General features: G+C 54.8%; 6 protein-coding genes across 6 annotated transcripts, besides 14 other annotated features; all 6 read left to right on the plus strand.

Annotated features, from left to right (window-relative positions):
* The first annotated feature begins 264 nt into the window (after positions 1–264).
* Positions 265–286: a microsatellite.
* A 26-nt stretch (positions 287–312) lies between these two features.
* Tco025E_00651 (ubiquinone biosynthesis methyltransferase) lies at positions 313–1185 on the plus strand (the record flags this gene model as incomplete). The annotated part of the gene is made up of 1 exon (XM_029367591.1): positions 313–1185. The coding sequence occupies one exon, from the start codon at positions 313–315 to the stop codon at positions 1183–1185; it is 873 nt and encodes a 290-aa protein (XP_029232303.1).
* Positions 1186–1216: 31 nt separating this feature from the next.
* Positions 1217–1243: a microsatellite.
* A 642-nt stretch (positions 1244–1885) lies between these two features.
* Positions 1886–1904: a microsatellite.
* Positions 1905–2174: 270 nt separating this feature from the next.
* Positions 2175–2220: a microsatellite.
* A 40-nt stretch (positions 2221–2260) lies between these two features.
* Positions 2261–6136, plus strand: Tco025E_00652 (putative protein kinase; the record flags this gene model as incomplete). Its single annotated transcript, XM_029367592.1, has 1 exon — positions 2261–6136. The coding sequence occupies one exon, from the start codon at positions 2261–2263 to the stop codon at positions 6134–6136; it is 3876 nt and encodes a 1291-aa protein (XP_029232304.1).
* Positions 6137–6244: 108 nt separating this feature from the next.
* Positions 6245–6273: a microsatellite.
* A 268-nt stretch (positions 6274–6541) lies between these two features.
* Positions 6542–6597: a microsatellite.
* Positions 6598–6930: 333 nt separating this feature from the next.
* Positions 6931–6957: a microsatellite.
* Positions 6958–7710: 753 nt separating this feature from the next.
* On the plus strand, positions 7711–8328 carry Tco025E_00653 (uncharacterized protein; the record flags this gene model as incomplete). The annotated part of the gene is made up of 1 exon (XM_029367593.1): positions 7711–8328. The coding sequence occupies one exon, from the start codon at positions 7711–7713 to the stop codon at positions 8326–8328; it is 618 nt and encodes a 205-aa protein (XP_029232305.1).
* A 52-nt stretch (positions 8329–8380) lies between these two features.
* Positions 8381–8456: a microsatellite.
* A 238-nt stretch (positions 8457–8694) lies between these two features.
* Positions 8695–8730: a microsatellite.
* Positions 8731–8877: 147 nt separating this feature from the next.
* Tco025E_00654 (uncharacterized protein) lies at positions 8878–11433 on the plus strand (the record flags this gene model as incomplete). The annotated part of the gene is made up of 1 exon (XM_029367594.1): positions 8878–11433. One exon carries the CDS (start codon positions 8878–8880, stop codon positions 11431–11433), a length of 2556 nt encoding a protein of 851 aa, XP_029232306.1.
* An 802-nt stretch (positions 11434–12235) lies between these two features.
* On the plus strand, positions 12236–14677 carry Tco025E_00655 (uncharacterized protein; the record flags this gene model as incomplete). Its single annotated transcript, XM_029367595.1, has 1 exon — positions 12236–14677. The coding sequence occupies one exon, from the start codon at positions 12236–12238 to the stop codon at positions 14675–14677; it is 2442 nt and encodes an 813-aa protein (XP_029232307.1).
* A 434-nt stretch (positions 14678–15111) lies between these two features.
* Positions 15112–17142, plus strand: Tco025E_00656 (putative eukaryotic initiation factor 4a; the record flags this gene model as incomplete). Its single annotated transcript, XM_029367596.1, has 1 exon — positions 15112–17142. The coding sequence occupies one exon, from the start codon at positions 15112–15114 to the stop codon at positions 17140–17142; it is 2031 nt and encodes a 676-aa protein (XP_029232308.1).
* Positions 17143–17182: 40 nt separating this feature from the next.
* Positions 17183–17221: a sequence feature (G-rich).
* An 83-nt stretch (positions 17222–17304) lies between these two features.
* Positions 17305–17336: a microsatellite.
* A 481-nt stretch (positions 17337–17817) lies between these two features.
* Positions 17818–17854: a microsatellite.
* Positions 17855–17994: 140 nt separating this feature from the next.
* Positions 17995–18011: a microsatellite.
* A 457-nt stretch (positions 18012–18468) lies between these two features.
* Positions 18469–18502: a microsatellite.
* The last annotated feature ends 15 nt before the right edge of the window (positions 18503–18517 follow it).

Genomic DNA, 18517 nt, shown 5'->3' on the forward strand with positions numbered 1-18517 from the left:
GCAATGTGACGTGTAGTTTGACTCCATTTTATTCATTTTTTTCCTTCATTTTTGCCTCTTCTCTTCCCTTCAAAGAACGCCGGCGAGAGGCAATCAAGCACAGAGAGAGAGAGGATAAAAACAAAAAAGGAAGAAAAAAAAGTGGCACGGCGAACCCCCCACTCTTCAAAAAAAGGAGCACATTCACCGCATACAAAGCGGGTCACCGACCGTAGTGGGGTGCGGCTGTGATAGAAGGAAAGCGGTAGTGGAGGCTTTGTGCCAGTGTGTGTGTGGGTGTGTGGGTTTTTTGTTCGTTTGACAGTGAGAAGAATGCTCCGTTGCAGCATGCTTCAGCGCAACATGGGGCTTGGTGACGCCTATGTCAAGAAGGTCTTTGACACCGTGGCTAGCAAGTACGACTTGATGAATGATGTGCTCTCGCTTGGCGTGCATCGAATTTGGAAGCGGCACTTCGTGGAGGAGTGTGTGCGCCCGTGCCCTGGTGGTAGATTTCTTGACGTTGCCGGCGGCACTGGCGACATCGCCTTTCGAATTATAGACGAGATCCGAAATACGGAGAAGTCCTTTGGTCTCGCGCCAACGCCGCGGCATCAGACGGAAGTGACAGTGCTGGACATCAATGAAAAGATGCTCCGCGAGGGAGAGGCACGCGCCTTGCGAGAGGGCTACCATGAAGTCTCGTGGGTTGTTGGCAGCGGGGAGGAGCTACCCTTTGATGATCTGCACTTTGACAGCTACACGGTGTCGTTTGGAATTCGTAACTTCAGTGATCGCCCAAAAGCTCTACGTGAGGCGTACCGCGTGCTACGAGTCGGCGGCGTTCTGAACATCTTAGAGTTCAGCAAGGTGACGTGCCCACTGTTAAGTGTGCCGTATGACGTGTGGTCGTATGGCGTCATCCCCAGGGCAGGACAGATGCTGGCGGACAGGGAGAGCTATCAATATCTCGTTGACAGCATACGCGCCTTTCCGGATCAAGAGACATTTGCGGAAATGATACGTGAGGCGGGGTTTGGGTATGTGCGCTATGAAAACCTGACGGGCGGCATCGCATGCATTCACACAGCCGTCAAGACGGAGCTGCAAAGGACGCAACACGAAGCAAGCCCGCTGGAGGCGGCGGCCACGAAGGCAAGGGAGGCAAAGGAAGCCGAGGATGATGGACGGGTTGACCCCGCGTAAGACACACGCCTTTTCTTTTTGTCCTCCTTGCTTTTACTTTATTTTTTTTTTTGTATTTCGGTCACATTTTCCTGGGCGTCCTCCACCATCGGGCATGCAGAGACTAATACTGAGGGTTTGGATGAACGTTAACTGAGGCACACACAAACACGCAGACACATATGGGGAGGGGATAGTTGTGTAATTGACGCCGTCGCGTGACGCAATCTCTACGGGCGCCAAGTTACTGCTTTGGTTGCCGCAGTTGTGAATCGGGTGGAGTTGCTTCAAAGGAGGTGAGTGCGGTGCTGAAGTCAGCAAATGAAGGCGCAGCCGGAAAAAAAATGATTAAGAAAAAATACAGTTAAGCTGCGCATATTTATATATAAATAACACGTGGAGGAACCAATAATTTCGTTTTTCAATGCGCACACAGATGAGAATGCATGCAATATATTTGCTTGCCTGTAAGCTCAATTTTTACTCTTCATGTTATTGTTGTTATCGGTTTACACTGCGGATGTCATGGGAATGTGTGTTTGTCTCATCTTATTCTCTCTCCTGGGGGAATGGTGTGCCACTTTCCTTCGTACGTGCGTGACTTTGCGGACGCGAGAGATGCGCATGTCAGGCGGCAGCCAGACGTGAAGGAGCAGGCAGGAAGTGAGTGACTGGAGGGGATTGAGAGGTGGGGAAAAGAGGAAGGAGGATGTCAGGACGTTGCTGCTGCCGCTGCTGCTTTGCGGATGAGGAGGGTGGAGTTGGTGGCAGTGTGTGGAGTCCGCCCCAGGAAAACGGCGGAAGGGAGAGTCGTATCCACGCTAATGCTTGGCAATCGCCTGTCCCCTCTCTCTCTTCTTTTTTTTTGTAACGATGTTCTGCCTGCGACCCTGCCTCTCCAACTCAATTTTTCTGGCTGGCGTGGATGCGCTTCGTGCTTCCTTTTTTTTTTTTGGTTTCCTTTGCGGCCTAGATACAACTTGTATTCATAGAAGGAGGGAGGGCGGAACTGTCTGTCTGACTCTGTGCGTGCGTGCGTGTGTGTGTGTGTGCGTGGGGCACTTAGAATACATATAGAAAGAGGCACTGCACGAGAATGTCCGCCTGGGAAGGGAAACGGGAAAACAACGGCGGCAATGACTGTAGCAGCACTCGAACAGCCTGCGAAGGAGGGGCCGAGGAAGGGGAAGGAGACAAGTACGTCCAGCCACGGACACCAACGTCGCGCGCCGTGGTGTCTATTCCACGCGAGCTGTCACACACGCCTGCCATTGCTGGGTTGTCGCCTACGGCCCAGACGCCGTTTATTCAGCGATGCCATATGCACCGCGGTGACAACAACACGACCGACAACAACGATGGCCATCTCCAGCGGCCGTTGGAACAGATGACTATCGTATTTGAGCAAGATGGTCTGCAGCTCACAACGACGAGTCTGTTAGGTAAAGGCGGCTTTGGTCGTGTGTACGCGGCGCGGTCAAATGGCGGCGAGTTGTACGCGTTAAAGGCCTCCGCAAAGAAAATGACAGAGGCTGACTGGTCTCGTCTCCGTAAGGAGGTGGAGCTAATGAGTCACTTCTCACGGCACCCAAACGTGGTGAGGTTCATCGCCGCCGGGCGTGACGAGGAAAGCGCGTACGTCGTGATGGAGTGTTGTGCCAGCCGCTCGCTCCACGACGTCATCGCCAATCACGGTTTGGATGTGCCGGAGATTCTCTGGGTGGGGTGGGCGCTAGTGGACACGATTGCCTTTATGCACTCCAAGGGCTGCATCCACCGCGATCTCAAGCCACAGAACCTTCTTTTTGACTTTGATGGGAACCTGAAAATCACAGACTTTGGCCTCTCCAGTCGGGTGGCGGAGGCACAACCACGCAAGACGGTTGCGGGCACCGCCATGTACATGGCGCCAGAGATTGCCGAAGCGGTTTACAAGCGCATGAGTAACTCAACCGATCAGCAGCCGCTCCAGTACGGCCAGGAAGTGGATACCTGGAGCATCGGTGTCGTGCTATACGTCATGCTGACTCGCATGAACCCGTACGTGGAGACAATGGAAAGGCGAGGGACACGTGACATGGACAAAACGCAAAAAACCCTGAGCCTCTTCAACGCCGTCGCGGATGCGGCGTGGAGTTGGCCAACAGGGTGGTCAGGCGACCCGGAGATCTGCGACATTGTGAACCGGGCACTTCACCGGGACGCCAGCAAACGGGCCTCGCTGCAGGAGCTGTTGCATCACCCCGTCTGGAATCGACGTCCGCTGTCGTGTCCACTCTCCCTCCTGTACAAGTTGAATTTATTGGAACGCCCTGCTTCTTCCGCCTCCCGCCACGCCTCCACGCGCCGTTCATTGAGTCGTGTTGCAGAAAATCTTCCAATTCCTGCTACGAAAAAGACTGCAGATGATGTGCTTGTGGAAGGAATGCGACGCGTCCTCTTGACCGAGCAACGGGCCCGCGCAAATCTGGTGCTGGAGCACCATGAAACGTTACGTGTCCTTGTGGAGTTGTTGAAGCTTTCACGTGGGGAGGCGGATGTGAGACGAAGCATTGAAGAGAATGAAAGGCGGCACCGCACTGTGGTGCAAAATCAAAGTCTAACGCGTCAAAACAGACGTAGGGGGAGTGAGGCACTTGTGTCGTCATCCTCTGGGGCAGACGTGGCGGCGGAAAGTGGACCTGCGACGCGCGCCTCACGCGTGCATAGGCAGTCAAGCGTCATGTTGGTGGCGCATGAGGGTGCGCCGGAGGAGGAGGCGGGACGCATTGTCCGTGCCTCCCCGGACAAGTATGCCATGGTGTATCCAGGTCGAGAAACTGCCACACGGTGGTCGTTGCGCCCCGTGATTTCGCTTCCCCGCGAACTTAACAGTGAGATAGAAGAGTTCAAGTGCTTGAACAATCACATCATGACAAAGCTGACAGCCATGCCTCATGGGTACAATGGATTTGATTGTAACGTTTGTGACCGAGAGATTCTTAAGATCACCCCCGAGACTCCCGCCTTCCGCTGCTATAAGTGTGATTATGATCTCTGTATGCGGTGCGCCTACCAAGGACGCCTCAAGGACGTGAATTTTGTATGCGTGTCATGCGCCAAAAAGTTTACCTCCTCTGCCAAGCTGCAGGCACACTCGCTACAGTGCCGTGGGCCTAGCTGGAGTCCATCCCCACGCCGTTCCTCACGTATGAACACGATGCTATGGGAGGAGGCGGAAACACATCGTGGCAGTCTACTGGAAGTGCGACTTCCTGGTGACCCAAGGCCCCGGCCAAGCGGACGTCAGTCTGGACGCAGCTCCACAGGACGCGCCTCCTCTGGTGGACGCATTAGCGTAGGTGACAGCCATGTCGCTTCCCCAGAGGATGTGGGGGCGATGGTGGTGGCACACCGTGATGCCTCCTTCCCAGATATGCCCAATTTAGCCTCCACGCAACGACAGGCGGGGAGCGGTGGGCGGCGAGGGTCCGGCGGATTAAGAGGAGAGGGTCGTGCGGAGACCAATGGCAGTTTTTCCTTTGAGCTTCCACCTGAAATTCGTCTGTCAAGGCAAACGAAAAGGGAGCGAGTTCAACCACGAAGTTCTGCAGAGATGCAGGACATGATAGACGTGGCGTCCTCTCCAGTTAAAAAGAAGGAACGCACCGATACGCGAGTAGGGGAACCGAGGGAGGAGGAGGAGGAGGTGTCTGCTGCATCTCCTTACAAAGTGAACGACAAAGGGGATATTATTGGTATAGCTGCTCAGCATCGAGCTGCAAGAGAAGCCAGTCTTCATCAGCAGCAAGGCCAAGGCCAAGGCGTTATCGTCATTCGAGCCGATACGGCTTCCAAACCACCAGAGATGTCTAGGCAGCCCCGAGTCCCACGCAGTGCTTCTTCGAGTCGTTCTGCGGGGGCGAAGCCTGTGCCGGCAACGAACGCGGCTCCAAAGACGATTCAGCCTCCCTTGGCGCAAGTGACGCGAACAGTCAGACCTATTACCACGAACATCACGATCACCGGCTGTGATGCCGCTCAAGTGTCAAAGATGCCACAAACGGGGCGTCAACCCTCTGCTGGTGGTGTGATGACAGTGCATGGTGGGCCCCCGCTGCCACGTAGAGGACCTGGTATGCCACAGAACACACCATACCCGGTGCCACAAGCCGTTCCACCACCGAACTTTCCTGCACCGCGTCAACCGTCCCACCCGTTGGTGCAATCTGGCAGTGGCACGCGTCCACATGCTGGGAGCCATCTTCTCCCTGGTGGCAGTAATGCGTTTTTGGCGCTCCCCCGTGAGGAACAGAATAGACAGCGGTTTGTTGACGAATTTCTTAGTGGTGGATGGGTTCGCTTCTACTCCTTCACCAACGAGGAGACGGTAGTGATGTATTACTGCGCACAACCCGGCAGGTATGGCGCCATGTTTCCAACAGAAGCCGGTGTGGGCACGGCGGTGGTGGACGTCCACTCTAGATTGGTGTTGTATGTGCCATGCATGAACAATGAGAGCACAAATCGCAGCCAGCCGCATCCGCATGTGCAGACGTTTTACGACGAGGACGTGCGACTGCTCAGCGTCTCCGAGGCACAACGGTATCTAGGCGGCGTGTTAGACAGCATTATGGGGTTTGTGAATGAGGTTGCACGACTTCGCGCGGAGGGATTGACACCGGCGGCCGTTCACGCGGCGTACATTCATCAGCGTGATAAAAGCGCCGTGCCCAAGGACACAAAGTTCGTCTATGTGCGAAAAGTGTTCCCAGACCCCTCTGGCTCCTTCACACTCTTCCGTCTCTCCAACCTCCGCTCACAGGTGGTGTGCAACACCCTCATGGACATTCGCTGGCAGAGCGATAGAAGACACAACGTTGGGCAAAAGTACTACGTTCTCGCAGACGGTACGGCGGAGCCGTTCGTCGTGGATCACACGGGCATCCTCACGCAGGTCGAGACAGTACTGAGCAACAATTTCCGCCGCTGAGGAGCGGAAGGTTAAACATGCATGTTTATTTGTTGTCAATATAGACACTACTTCCCCCTTTTCCTTCTCGCTTATCCACCCTTTTTTTCTTTCTTTCTTCGGTAGGGCTGTTCTTGTTGTTGTTGCTTTTTTTTTGTATTTCCCTTCCTCCACGCCCACCCAAGAAGACCAAGCGGAGGGGGATGAGGCGGTTGAGTGAGCGGCGATAGGCCCGAAAACACGGCAAAAGAAGTAGCATCCGCGGCACCCACGCCAGACATAGACATACGACAGTGTTTGCTTACCTCCTCCGCATCACAATTCAGTAGAGTGCCTCTTTGTTTGTTTTTCTGTACGTGTACGTGTATGCTCATGGGCACCATTAGTCTATTTCTAACCCGGCGTCTGTTTCGTTCTTTCTTTATTTTATTGTGGTTGTTTTATTCTTATTTGGTTGTTTCTTCGCTGTTGTTGCCGCTGTTACAGCGATTACCGCGGGCACTCTCAAAAGCCGCCCGGAGCAAGGGCGGCGGCCCGTGGTGGACGTCACACACGTCTTGGGCACACGTATTTCCCTCCTCCCTGTCTGTGTGTGGACGTCGGGTGCTGAGAAGAAGAACTTTGAGAAGAGGGAAAAAGAGCCATGAAGCAATGAAGCAAAATAAAACAACAACAACAACTGGAGGGAATTAAAAAAAAAGCGCAAGTTAGATAAACGGTGACGTGGAAAAGGAACAGAGAATTGAGGGTGCCCGGTGTGCTGCATTTTTAGTTTTTAGTTTTTTTCTTTCCTTTGTGTGCGTTCACTTAGCGCGGTGTGATTGTGTGTGTGTGTGTGTGTGCATTTTCTCCTTCTTCTTCATCATCCGTCTTTGCTTTTTCGCCTTGTGGCGTTCTCAGCTGCACACGCTGTAGCGGAAAAAGGAGGCAGGGGGGAAGGCGCGGCCATGACACACCCCCCACACCTGCAGAGATGGATACGGCACTGCGGAATGTACTGAGAAGAAGGAAACGATGAAATACTCCGTCTCCTCCTGCACACATGTATACCCACACGCACACACGCCTGCACTCTTTCTTTTCCCTTGCCCCTTCCGCTTTATAACTTTTACTTCATTTTATTGCATTCCTTTGCGGCGCGGGCGGGAAATCCAGTGAGGGGAGAGCGGGAGAAAGTGATGGGGAGTACATATCTCCCTCTCTCACACTCTTTGTGTCTCTCTGTGTGTGCATGTCTCTCTGTTCGTCTTTTACGCTTCGCGACGGGGTGTGCATGTCTGTGTCGCACGTGCCTATATTTGTCTTTCCCTCTCTCTTTCTCGCTTGCCCCCTCTGCGCGGAGGTCTCCGCGCAGGCGTTTTTTTTTTCATTTAATACGAGAGTGCCACCGTGACATCTTTTGCTTCTCTTGTCGTGTCGTTCTCTGCTTCTTTTGGCGTTGCTCTTCTGAGGCAGGGGGAGGGGGGCGTCTGCGAATGCGACGCTCTCTGCTGTTTCGCCTTACTGCCCCGGCGGGGCGACGGCAAAGTGAGGGCCTCGCGTCGTCGCCTTGTCACAACACACACAGGAACGATGCCGAAGGGGTAGGTCACACGATGGGGCACGATGATAACGAAGCTATCGGCTGCAAGGCGTTGAGTCGAAACATCCAGCAGCAACTTTCAAAGCAGTGGTGGTGCCGCCGCCTCCGCCGGTCTCGGCGCTCCAAACACGCCGAAGTTAGCAGCGCCGCCTCTTCTTCGTGCTCATCGGTTGGGATTCAATTATTTTCGACCTTTTTCGTCACACCAAAGGAGCTGGCCGCCAGACTGCGCAAGCGGGAGAAGTTCCTCGAGCGACGGCAGCGTCAGCGGCAGCGTATACGACGCCGGGAACTGAATCAACTCCTTCATGGCAGTCGGCTTTGCAAGGAAGAAGCTAACGCCACCCTCCGTGTCGTATCGGGCGTCTCTGGCGGTGGCCACGTGCCGTTGGCGCTGATGCAGCCAGGAGTGTCGGAAGATGACGCGGAGGAACTTTCCTCCATGCTGACAACGTCCCGTTTATTATTCACGTCTGTGAACCGATCTGCCGCAGCGTGCGTTGGTGTCAGGGCGGCGAGTCGTACGCTTCGTAGGGAGTGCCACGGTCTTGCCTCGTGGATCTGTCCCATGCTTCTTCACACCGCGTCCCGCACACGCCGTGCATTCTGTAACACTCCCCTGTTGGAGTAAGCCCGATGTTTGATGGTCAATCCTGTTCCGCGTCGGTTTCCACGATTGGCACTCTTTCTTTCTTTCTTTTTTTTTGTTGTTGCAGTTGTTGCTTCCCTCTTCTTTATTTTATTATTATTTATTTATTTTTGCTGATGTCTGGTGTGTGGGGTTTTGCCTCTGGGAGAAAGGCCTTTGGGTTTGGGTGGCGGTGACGGTGGGGGTGGAAAGGGCCCTGGACGGTTGCCACTGCCGGTGTCCTCCACCGCACGTTGTGTGGCGCGGGCGGGGTGGTGTGTACCGCTTCCCACTCTGCAGCCACGGCGACTGCGCCGCGGCTTCGTCGAGGGAGTTTCATCGGACCTCTGAACTCTCTTTGGTGCCGCCTTTTTTCTTTTTCTTTTATTTTCTTCTTTCTTTTCTCACAACCGCAAGAAGACTGAGATACAAAAAAAAATCTCCCCCAGGAAGCGAAACAGAAAGAGTAGAAAATAATTTTCCTCCTTCTGGGCCTCTTTCCCTCGCTGCTTGTGTGTGTGCGTGTGTCGCTCTCGCCCCTGCTGATTCCGCATGCCGTCGAAGAAAAAGTCCACGGCTTATGATGCCGAGAAGGGGGAGCTTCTGCGTCAAGCGGAGATGCGCAAACTCGCCGAGGAGCAGGAGCGTCTGCGCAAGCTGGAGGCTGAGGCGCGGCAACGGTTGGAGGAGGAATGGAGGCGCGCCGTGGATGATGAGCGGCAGCGGCAGATGGAAATTTACCGCGCCATCACCGAGCGGGAGTTGCGGTTGGCCTTCGAGATTCGTGAGCAGCGGCTGAGTGAGGCACTCGAGTGCAAAGACCGCGAGACCCGCGAGCTCCGCGCAAAGTTGAATGGGATGCAGCTGAGCGTGGACAACCTGATGCAGGAGCGGGAATCCGCCCTGCGACGCGTGGCCATGCTGGGCAACGAACTTGAGCTCGCACAGATGAAGAGCGTCGAGGCAGAGGCGGTGCTCGAGGAGCGAATTCGCGAGACGCGCGCACGACTGCGGGAAGTGGAAGGCCTGCGCGACGAGTCAACGGACGCATACCGTGAACTGAAGGTGGAGTACGAGCGTCTTAGGCGGGGAAATGAGGAGATGCAGGCGCAGTTTGCCGCCATGCAGGCGGCGCAGACCACCGATCTCGCCGCTGTCGACACTCAACTCTTACAGGTGAATCCGCAGAGCACAGACGCCGAGACGGCGCTTCTGCTGAAGGTTCTTCACGAGGAAGTAGAGAAACACCGTGAGACGGCGCGCTTGCTTCAATCTGAACTCGAACGAAAGGGTCGTGACGACGAGAAGGGAAGCGTGCTCATCAGCCTTCTTAACTCCCAACTGGAGTCCTCGCGGGACGAGTGCAAGCGGCTGCATGAGCTATCCACGGATAGGCGGAGGGAACTAGAGGCCGTGCAGTCCCTGCTGGACGGGGAGCGTGAGAAGACCAAAACACTCTACCGTGACCTTGACAAGGCCTACGCGGAGGCGACTGTGGAGCGTAGGCAGTTCACCCTGGAGATTGGTGTGCATACGGCGCAGGTAGGGCAACTCTCCAAGACCCTGGAACAGGTGAACGCGGAGCTGGTGGGGTTGAAGGAGGAGTTTGACGCCCACCGTGCCAAGGCCGCGGAACGTGAGCAGTACGACTTCCAGGTGAATGTCTCCCTCAGAGGGGAGGTGGAACAGCTCAAGAAGGATCTTGCTAAAATGACGGAGGAAATGCGTATTGCCGGCGATGACGCGTACACAAAGAAGGCGCTTTTGCGGGCGGAAATTGAGAGTCTTAAGATACGACTGCAAAAAATGCAGGAGAACGCGGAAAAGAATGAGCGGGAGGCGTTTGAGACGATAGCAGTGCTGCGTGCCACAACAGAACGGCTGCAGGAGGAGAAGGCGGCCACTCTGCGTACCACCGAGGAGGAAATGCGGAAGTTGCGGGACAACCTCATGTCCGTAAGCGCCGCACGCGACGCCCTTCAGACCCTTTCCGAGGAGTTAAAGGCACAAAAGGAGGCGGTTGAGAAGGACCTTTTTGAAAAACTCCTCCGCATGACGGCCAACCATGACCGCCTGCATGAAGATCTGCAGCAGGTCACGGCGAAGTTCGCGGCTCGCGAGAAGGAGTACGTTGAGAACGCCATTTTCCTCAACGCGGAGAAGGAAACACTGAAGAGTAAAGTCGAGGAGCTCAGTGACAAGCTTGCGCAGCGGACGCAGGAGCACGCGCACCACGTGCAGACTATCACGGATGAACTCACCACACTCAAGATAAAGACAGAGAAGCAGCTGAAGGCACACCAGAGTGCCCAACAGTCGGAGGCGGAACGCGCTAGCAATGCCGAGGCGGAGGTGCAGGCACTGAAGCAGCGGGTAGCAGAGCTGCAGCTGCAGATGCAGATGAAGCGACGTGAGCGTGAGGAGGCGGAGCATGCGATGAAAAGTGAGATTCGTGAGCTGCGGATGGAACTCAATGCGGCGAAGCGTACAATTGAGCGGTTTGAGTGCGCCCTCGGTGACACCTCGTACAAATCTTTGTGTGAGGCAAACGACCGCATGCGTCGCGACTTGGAGCAGCAGCGCGAGAAGGTGGCGATGCTCAACGACACGATTGCCTCAATGAAGGTGGAGTCAACCATCATGGGAAGCTACAAGGAGAAGATGCTCGCCGACAAGAACGAGCAGTACTCCAGACGTGTCCAGCAACTAGAGACGTTACGACAGATGATGAGCCCACTCTTTTTTGAGCTGCGCTCCATTGTCGAAAGACACGGCCTTGCCGGTGTACTGCGCCGCGACCTCGACGCATTTGACGACCACGTGCGACGCTCACGTCTGACGTCAGGGCAGGAGAAGCGGCACAACACCCCCGCCTCCTCTGTAGAGAAGGCCGCCGTAGCAACGGACGCCAAATGCCACGCATCAACTGCCGACGACGGCTACCCAACCTTGCCTGCAGTTGACACCCGCACCGCATCGCAAACCGACGATGCTGAAAACCACCGTTTTGTTCCACGGAAGCCGGTCTCCGCAGATTCGAAGCCGCAAAAACAACAACAGCAACAACAACAATCATCCACCACGAATGAACTTCCAAGCATTTTTTGAGGCCCCATAATATATATGAATGCATTTTGGATGCTTGCAGGTAGCGGTGTTATTGCTGTCGTTTTCTTTTGCGTGTGGGATGACGGGGATGTATATGGTATTATATATATATGCGACTCCCCCCAAACATCACCATCACCATATATGTACCCATTCCATGTATAGTCGGGTCTCTGGGGCGGCTAGAAGCACACATATCTTGCGACATGTGGCGGTGAAGACGGCGGTAAAAAAAAAAAACAGTATACCTTTTTATCGCTGAGAGCGACAGAGATGCCGAGAACGAATTTAGCTGAATATGTGTAGATGCTTGGCTCCTTTGTAAGAACTGTGAGGAATTTTAGGGATTCAAGAGTGCATGAATGGAGACCTCCTCTCGTTGGTGTTCTTGAGCCCCCTCGGTGTACTATCACTCTTCAACGTGTTTGACTTCGGGGTGGCTATTTTACTATTCCTGCATGCGTGCCTTTCTTCGTCTATGCCTGCTCTCGTGTCCCCCCTAGAGATCAATAAATAATGTATCCCGTTTTTTTTGTTCTTTCCTTTCCTTTACGTTGCTGTTAGCTGCGGTGTTCGACACCCACGCGTGGGTGTGATAAGGCGGCGGGGGTAGGCGACGGGCGCAAAAGACGGCGGGTAACTTCTCGTAAGTTCCCAGGCCTCTCTCTGATAGAGTGATATAGAGAAGGCGAAAGGGTTGTGTGCGTGTGCGTGTGCCGAGGGGCGGGAGGGGGAAGGTAATAGGGGGCAAAAAAAAAAAAAGCGACAGTGAGGAACAAACTGCGGACACCTTCTGCGGTAAATGGCAGACGGGCATGCGACGTACCTTTCGTTTGCTGTGACGGATTGCGCCCCGGTGGATGGTGACTGCGTCCATAGCCCTGACTCCGTGGCCTGGAGCCCACACAATGTTCTTCTTGTCGCCACGCACTGGGCGTTGTACCTGCACATCAACGACATCATTGCATCCGAAGTCGTTCTTCGACCCAGGTACCAGCCCCGTGATGATGCATCGAGTGCGATGTGCATCGCTGGGGCGAAATGGGCATTAGATTTGGTTCCGGAAGACGCGTACCCTGCGACGTGTCGATTGTGTGTACGGACCACACGTGATCTCTTCATATATCGTGTCATCCGCTTCGGAACGAGAAGGCTTCGTGTGAGTCATGGGGTGTGCTTTATCCCCAAGGCGGCCTCTCTGGGAAGCGTCGATGATGCCACTGGAGCGGATAAAAAGGGACGTAAAAGAGCGCGCTCATCTCTTGGGAATCCTGTGAAACTTGATGCTGTTGCTGCTGAGCATAGTGGCAGCGATCAAGTCCAACTATCGGCTGCTGCTGGGTGGTGTGTGGTTAGCTATGAGTGGTTTCCGCTGGATCTTCTAGTTGTGGTGACGCTAGGTGGTGTTTACCTCCTCAATTTTGGGGGTGACGACTCCGATGAGGCGAGCTTGCAGCTGCGACTATTTCCGCCACCTGCCTTTCGTTTTGCGGGCGGTCCGCTGGCAAGCCTACTGCCATCGTGTGCAGCGCGGGTTCTGGGGTGTAGTGGGAATGACAATCGTCTGGTGGTGGCATGCCCGTGTTGGCTCCGCGTCTTTGCCGTTTCCACGACTCTTGTGCAGCTGACCCATTACGTTGAGGTTCCTTCACTCCATGGTATTCCCACCGCCGTCTGCTCCATGATGACGGGTGCGATGAGGCCTACGTTGCGAGTCCTTGTCTCCGCTCCGATGTGTGTTTGTGAAGGGAGTCTTGTCGTGGGTGCGTTGGACGAGGCCCACGGCGCGGGCGATGCACTGCAGGTCGAGTGGAGCACACTGGGGTCATGGACCGCCGAAGGCGACTTGGGCGATGAAATTGCCGTTCGTCGCTTTATTGCCGTCCCGCTCACGGCCTTCGCGCCACTTGATGCGAGGACCGCCGCCGACACACAGCGGACGGGCGTGACTGCGACGGATGGGTGTGGGAAACCGTACCTCGTCTTGGGTCTGTGTCAGCGGCGTCTGCTGGGCTTTGTGGGGAGGCGTTGCGTGGAACTTCTTCGCTGCATGCGGATGGACGGTAGCGTGTACCCGCGCGACGTCGCGCTAGAGATATCGGGGGCGACTATTCACCCCTCTTGCAACCTGGCTGTTTTGGGAATTCGCCTTGGCATGCGGCGGTATCCGCCGTTTCAGTTGATGCCTGTTGCGGTCAACACGGAGGGCGGCTTTTTGTTGCGTCTTATGCAGCTTCAGGAGGGGTTTGCCTCTCTCTCCGATGGGGGCCACAACGCGGCCCCAACGTCGCCGGCGGCGGCCCAAGCAACCACCACGGCACTGCCTGGTAACGTGCTTCAAGCCCTGTGGAATCGGCAGCAGTCGACCTCGTACTTCGTGTGGGAGGAGTTGCTGCCAGGCACTGGCGTTGGCGCCGCGATTGCAGAGTCGCGCCAGCGGGAGGCCAAGAGGGCGTCAGAGGCTTCGATGGTGAAGGAAGAAGTTAAAGGCGAAGGCAGCGGCAGCAGTACCGCCTCTGATTACCGAGTAATGGGTGCGCTGCGGTGGGGATACCTGGAGCAGCGACAGAAGTACGGCCTAGAGTTGTTTCTGCGCTTCCCAGAGGCAAATGCGGCGTGGCGACAGAGTTTGCTTCGCATCTGGCGTCGAGGTGAAGGGGAGGCAGCGCTAATGGAGCTCGTCTTGGCGAACGCTCTGAGACGTATGGCGGAGGAGGTGCACTACGCCGGGCTCACCCGGCGAACGAGCGCCACCGCAACGTTAGAGGCGGAACACGCCTCGCATCTGCCGTTTTTGGCCGCGGTTCAATTTGGCAGATTGTACCAGCAGCGGTGTGGCAGGGGCGAGGCGTGGGTTTACAATGGGGCCTTTGCGGGGCAGCTTGGAAGCTTCATAGACGTTGTGGAGGAGCAATGGCGGCAGCAACAGCAACGACAACAACGGAAAGCGCAGCATCCCGCCCCGAGGTCGTCTCCTCCTCGTTTCCCCTGCTCTGTCTGCGGGAAGGAGGAACAGACACTGTTAACCATGTCTCTTTCTTCCAACCTGCCGGTGGAGCGAAGCGTGAAGGGAGAGGCACACGATTGTGCGACTGGGTTTCACCTGACAGTGTTTTCTGGCAGCACGTTCACGCCGCTTTCGTTTGTGAAGCAAGACGAGGTGCTAAGTCGCTGCCTTGCATGTGGTTTGTACGACTACGTCACCGGCCCCCTCTGCTGCGTGTGTGAAGGCCTAATGATGTGACGCCGGCATTGTGCCCCAGTAGACGATATGGCGGAGGCTGGTGGTGCCACCCTCGCACCCTCTGCGCGCGTGTGCGGCGTTTAAAAAGAAAAAGAAAAAGAACCACGACAACAACGCAAAATGGTGAGGGAGTTGTGGTGGGGAGGGACAATTCCTGTAGATGCCTCTCATACTTCTGCGCACGCACTCGACAAATCGTCTTCCCCCCCCCCCCCCTTCCTCCACTGCGCGTTAGGATACGTTCACATATGCATTGGGGGAGAGAGGTGGAGGCGAGAAAGGCGCCGCATGAGTTCTTGCTTCCTCTTCACTTCCTTTCCCATCTTTTACTCGTTTTTTTTTCTTTTCTGTTTTTCCCCCACCCCCATTCATAACTCGCCGACATTTCGCATACCCATCACTGGGCCAGTTTGGAAAGTTAGCAAGGTGAAGGGATGCTTTTTAAGCCTCGTGGCGTGACGAGCAATGACCCGAAATACGCTGGCAACTCTCGTATCATGACGATACCCGATCTTCTTGCTTACAGAGACACCTGGAAGGAGCGCTTGTCGGATGATTTCTCCCTGGGGCGCATCCTGTTGGCTGCGCGAGCTGCCAAAAGCAAGCCGGCGGAGCCGGAGAAGCTTGTGATGACCAGCAATGGATTCAAGGTCAAGCAGCGGGATGCGATTGACCAGTCGGAGCGCGGTGTTCGCTTGGTGCAGTCCACGCTTAACAAACTCACGGAGTCCAATTTTGATGTGATTGCCAAGTCCATCCTGGTCCCTGAGATCATTCTTAATACGAAAGTGGTGGCCGAAGTGGTGCGGCTTATCTACGACAAGGCACTCGTTGAGCCGGTCTTTGCGGGCTTGTATGCACGGCTGTGCAACATGATTGTGCGCTACGAGTACGACTACCGCAGCACACAGAGTGGCGAGGTGGACGCACAAAAGAGCGAGGTTCGTGTGGCGATTGTGGAGAAGTGCCAGCAAATGTTTGACGGGGCCACCAAGGCGGTGCGGGAGACCGCGTCGGAGGATGAGGCCGAGAAGGTGCGTAAGCGCAACGTTAATAATATCAAATTTGCAGGTGAACTCTTCCTGAAGTCGCTTATTACGCAAAAGATTATCACGCGTATCTTGCATGAGAAGGTTTACAAAGAGGCACCCACCGACATGGATCTCGAGGTTGTTGTCAACTTGCTGGAGGTTGTAGGGAAGATGTATGAAGAGAAGGACCCCGCGGCCCAGCCCGACCTGTGGAAGTTGCTGGGAAAACTACAAGAGGAGCGAAAATTCTCAAATCGTATCCGTTTTCTGCTACAGAACCTCATTGAGCGACGCAACGGTGGATGGAAGCCGCGGGAGCCGGAGCAGGTCATAGTGGAGGACCAACAACAACAACAACAACAGCATCAGCAGCAGCAGCAGCAGCAGCGGTACCACTCCCATCAGCATCAACAGCAGCACTACTATAATACTAATACTAATAATAATAATATTCACCAGTACCAGCAGCAGCAACATCGTAGCGGCGAGCAGCTCCCGCCGCCAATGGGAAAGCGCGCGACAAGCTACCAAGATGTCTCTAGCCCATACGGTGTTGGGACACGACGTGCGACGAGTCACACGGATCTGTCTGGGCTTGGCGGCTACGCCATGCCACCGCCACCACCTCCACCCCAGCTGCCACCACAACTGCAATCTGCCCCTGGAGCGGAGCAGCTGTCGGTGGATGAGAAGAAATTACTTGTGCTTGCGCGGCCACCGGAGACACTCACAGATGAGGTGAGCCGGAGCATTCTCCGTATTGCTCGCGATGCGGTGGAGGATGGATTGCCCAACCGAGACTGGATAACGAATGAGCTCTCACATGTGTTGGGTCCCAACGAGGCCGTTAGCCAGTGCTTGGCGGCAAGTGTCTACGTGATCCTCCTTCGGGCGCTAATGGATACCAAAGAGGTTGAGCGGACCCTTTTCCTGACCGCCCTCGAAAAAGGTAAGTGGGGACGCAGCGTTCTAAGCCGTGGATTTGCATTGTGCTTCACCAAAATTATTGCAGATCGAGACGTGGCCGATTGCCCACGTATTTTTTCCCGCTTTGTAGATGCCGTTGGGCGCATCACGGAGCTGAATTTTTTGGCAGTGACAAAAGATATCATGGCACGCACAGCGAAGAACCTTGACGTGATGCAGGCCTTCTGTGATGAGACAGAGGACTGGGAGGAGGAATTCATCAACGTTTGGGACTGCCTTCTCTTGGCACGGCCAACGTCGACGAAGGTGGCAGTAGCCGACAGCATGGAGGCGTTGAGTTCCGTGCGGTTAGGGTCCTTTTTGCGCGGCATCATCCCCGACTTTGTGGCCTCGATGGTGCAGGCGGGCTTCTTCACGGAGGAAGACTTGAGGCAATGGCGGCAGGAGAACGAGTCGAGCACAAAGTACCGCGCCCTCACAGAGGAGCTCGCTCAGCTTTACCCCTGACATGGGTGGGGGATGAAGGAAGGCGACGACGACGACATACGGGGAGGCCTGGCGAGGCGAGGGGGAGGGAGGGGGGGGGGAAGAACGCTGGTGAGCAAACGACTTCGATTCAGCGACGTTTGCCGCCGATGCTCGATTCGCCCTAAGTTTTTTTTTTCGCGTTTATTGCTACTTTCTTATTATTACTATTATTAGAGGCTTGAGGAAAGAAATATGAGGTCAGATGGGGCTCGGTGGATGATACAGCGTGTGGGTGAACATTCCCCGTCGTGTTTTTTTTTCTTTTTCCATCCATTACTTGTTTTGTGTTTTCAACACGGACGCGTTGTAAGGCGGCGTGAGTGCAGTTTCTTTCTGCCTTCCCACGCTAACCACCCCCTTCTAAGAAAAACATTTACGCGGGGAAGGGACCGCGGTTGTGGGGAGCCCCAGAGGCTGCCACTTAGTAACTCCACAGCAATCCTGGTAATCATTGGCAACGTGCCTTTCGAATTTGTTTGTTTGTTGGCGTGTCTGAGTGCGTTGGATCAGCCTTCGCGTGTACGGGAGAGGTTGGGCAAATGGAGCCAAATAGTGCTTTTTCCGTGGTTGTGCGCCCTTCCACTCTGTAGGAATAGAGAGAGAAGGGCGCCGTTCAGGCGCATATTCTGCTCCTTTCTGCCCTGTGCTTCTCTTTTTGTGTTTGTGTTTGTGTTTGTGTTTGTGTTTGTGTGCTGCCCCGATTGTGTTGTCAGCTGCTGGAACTCTGCGCGCCTAGCTTTGTAGATGGATGGGCGCGTGTTGTTTTGTTGGCGTGACGACTAGACGTCGAGTGTGCGGTGTGAGCCAATAAAAAAAACGACTTGAAAGGAGACCACCACCACCACCACAGGAATTATGAATGCAGGATGCTTTACGGGGGAGGCAAATAAGCTACTTGTTTGCTTGTTTGGTTACGTGCCTGCAATGCGGTTGTGCATGCACATCTGCGTGGAAACATGGCTCAGGGAAACGAAATTATCTAAGAGTGTGGGGTGTAGGAGGAATGATGCGAAGTAAGGATTAAGTAAATGCAGGAACATTGAAGGGAGCTGAGCAGGTGTCAGTCTCCGACCCCTCTCAGCGACTCAAAAGAGGAATCTGAGGGAAGGAGGTGGGGGGGGGGGGGCGGTGGTAATGAGCCGACCGATGGCCAGAGAAGAAGGATGTTTTTATAATAAAGAGGGGAAACAGATTTGTTCTCTTCGCAGGAGATTTTTTAAATATAAAACGACGACGAAAAGAAATATGGGACCAGAAATGAGGAAAAATGAAGTGTAGGGCTCCAAAGGAGATCAGGCCCACATCTATGCTTATGTATATACATATATACATACATACAGGTTGAGAACGCTGA

Source organism: Trypanosoma conorhini (genome assembly GCF_003719485.1).
Source record: "Trypanosoma conorhini strain 025E chromosome Unknown Tco_14.4_contig_00016, whole genome shotgun sequence".
Classification (NCBI taxonomy): domain Eukaryota; phylum Euglenozoa; class Kinetoplastea; order Trypanosomatida; family Trypanosomatidae; genus Trypanosoma; species Trypanosoma conorhini.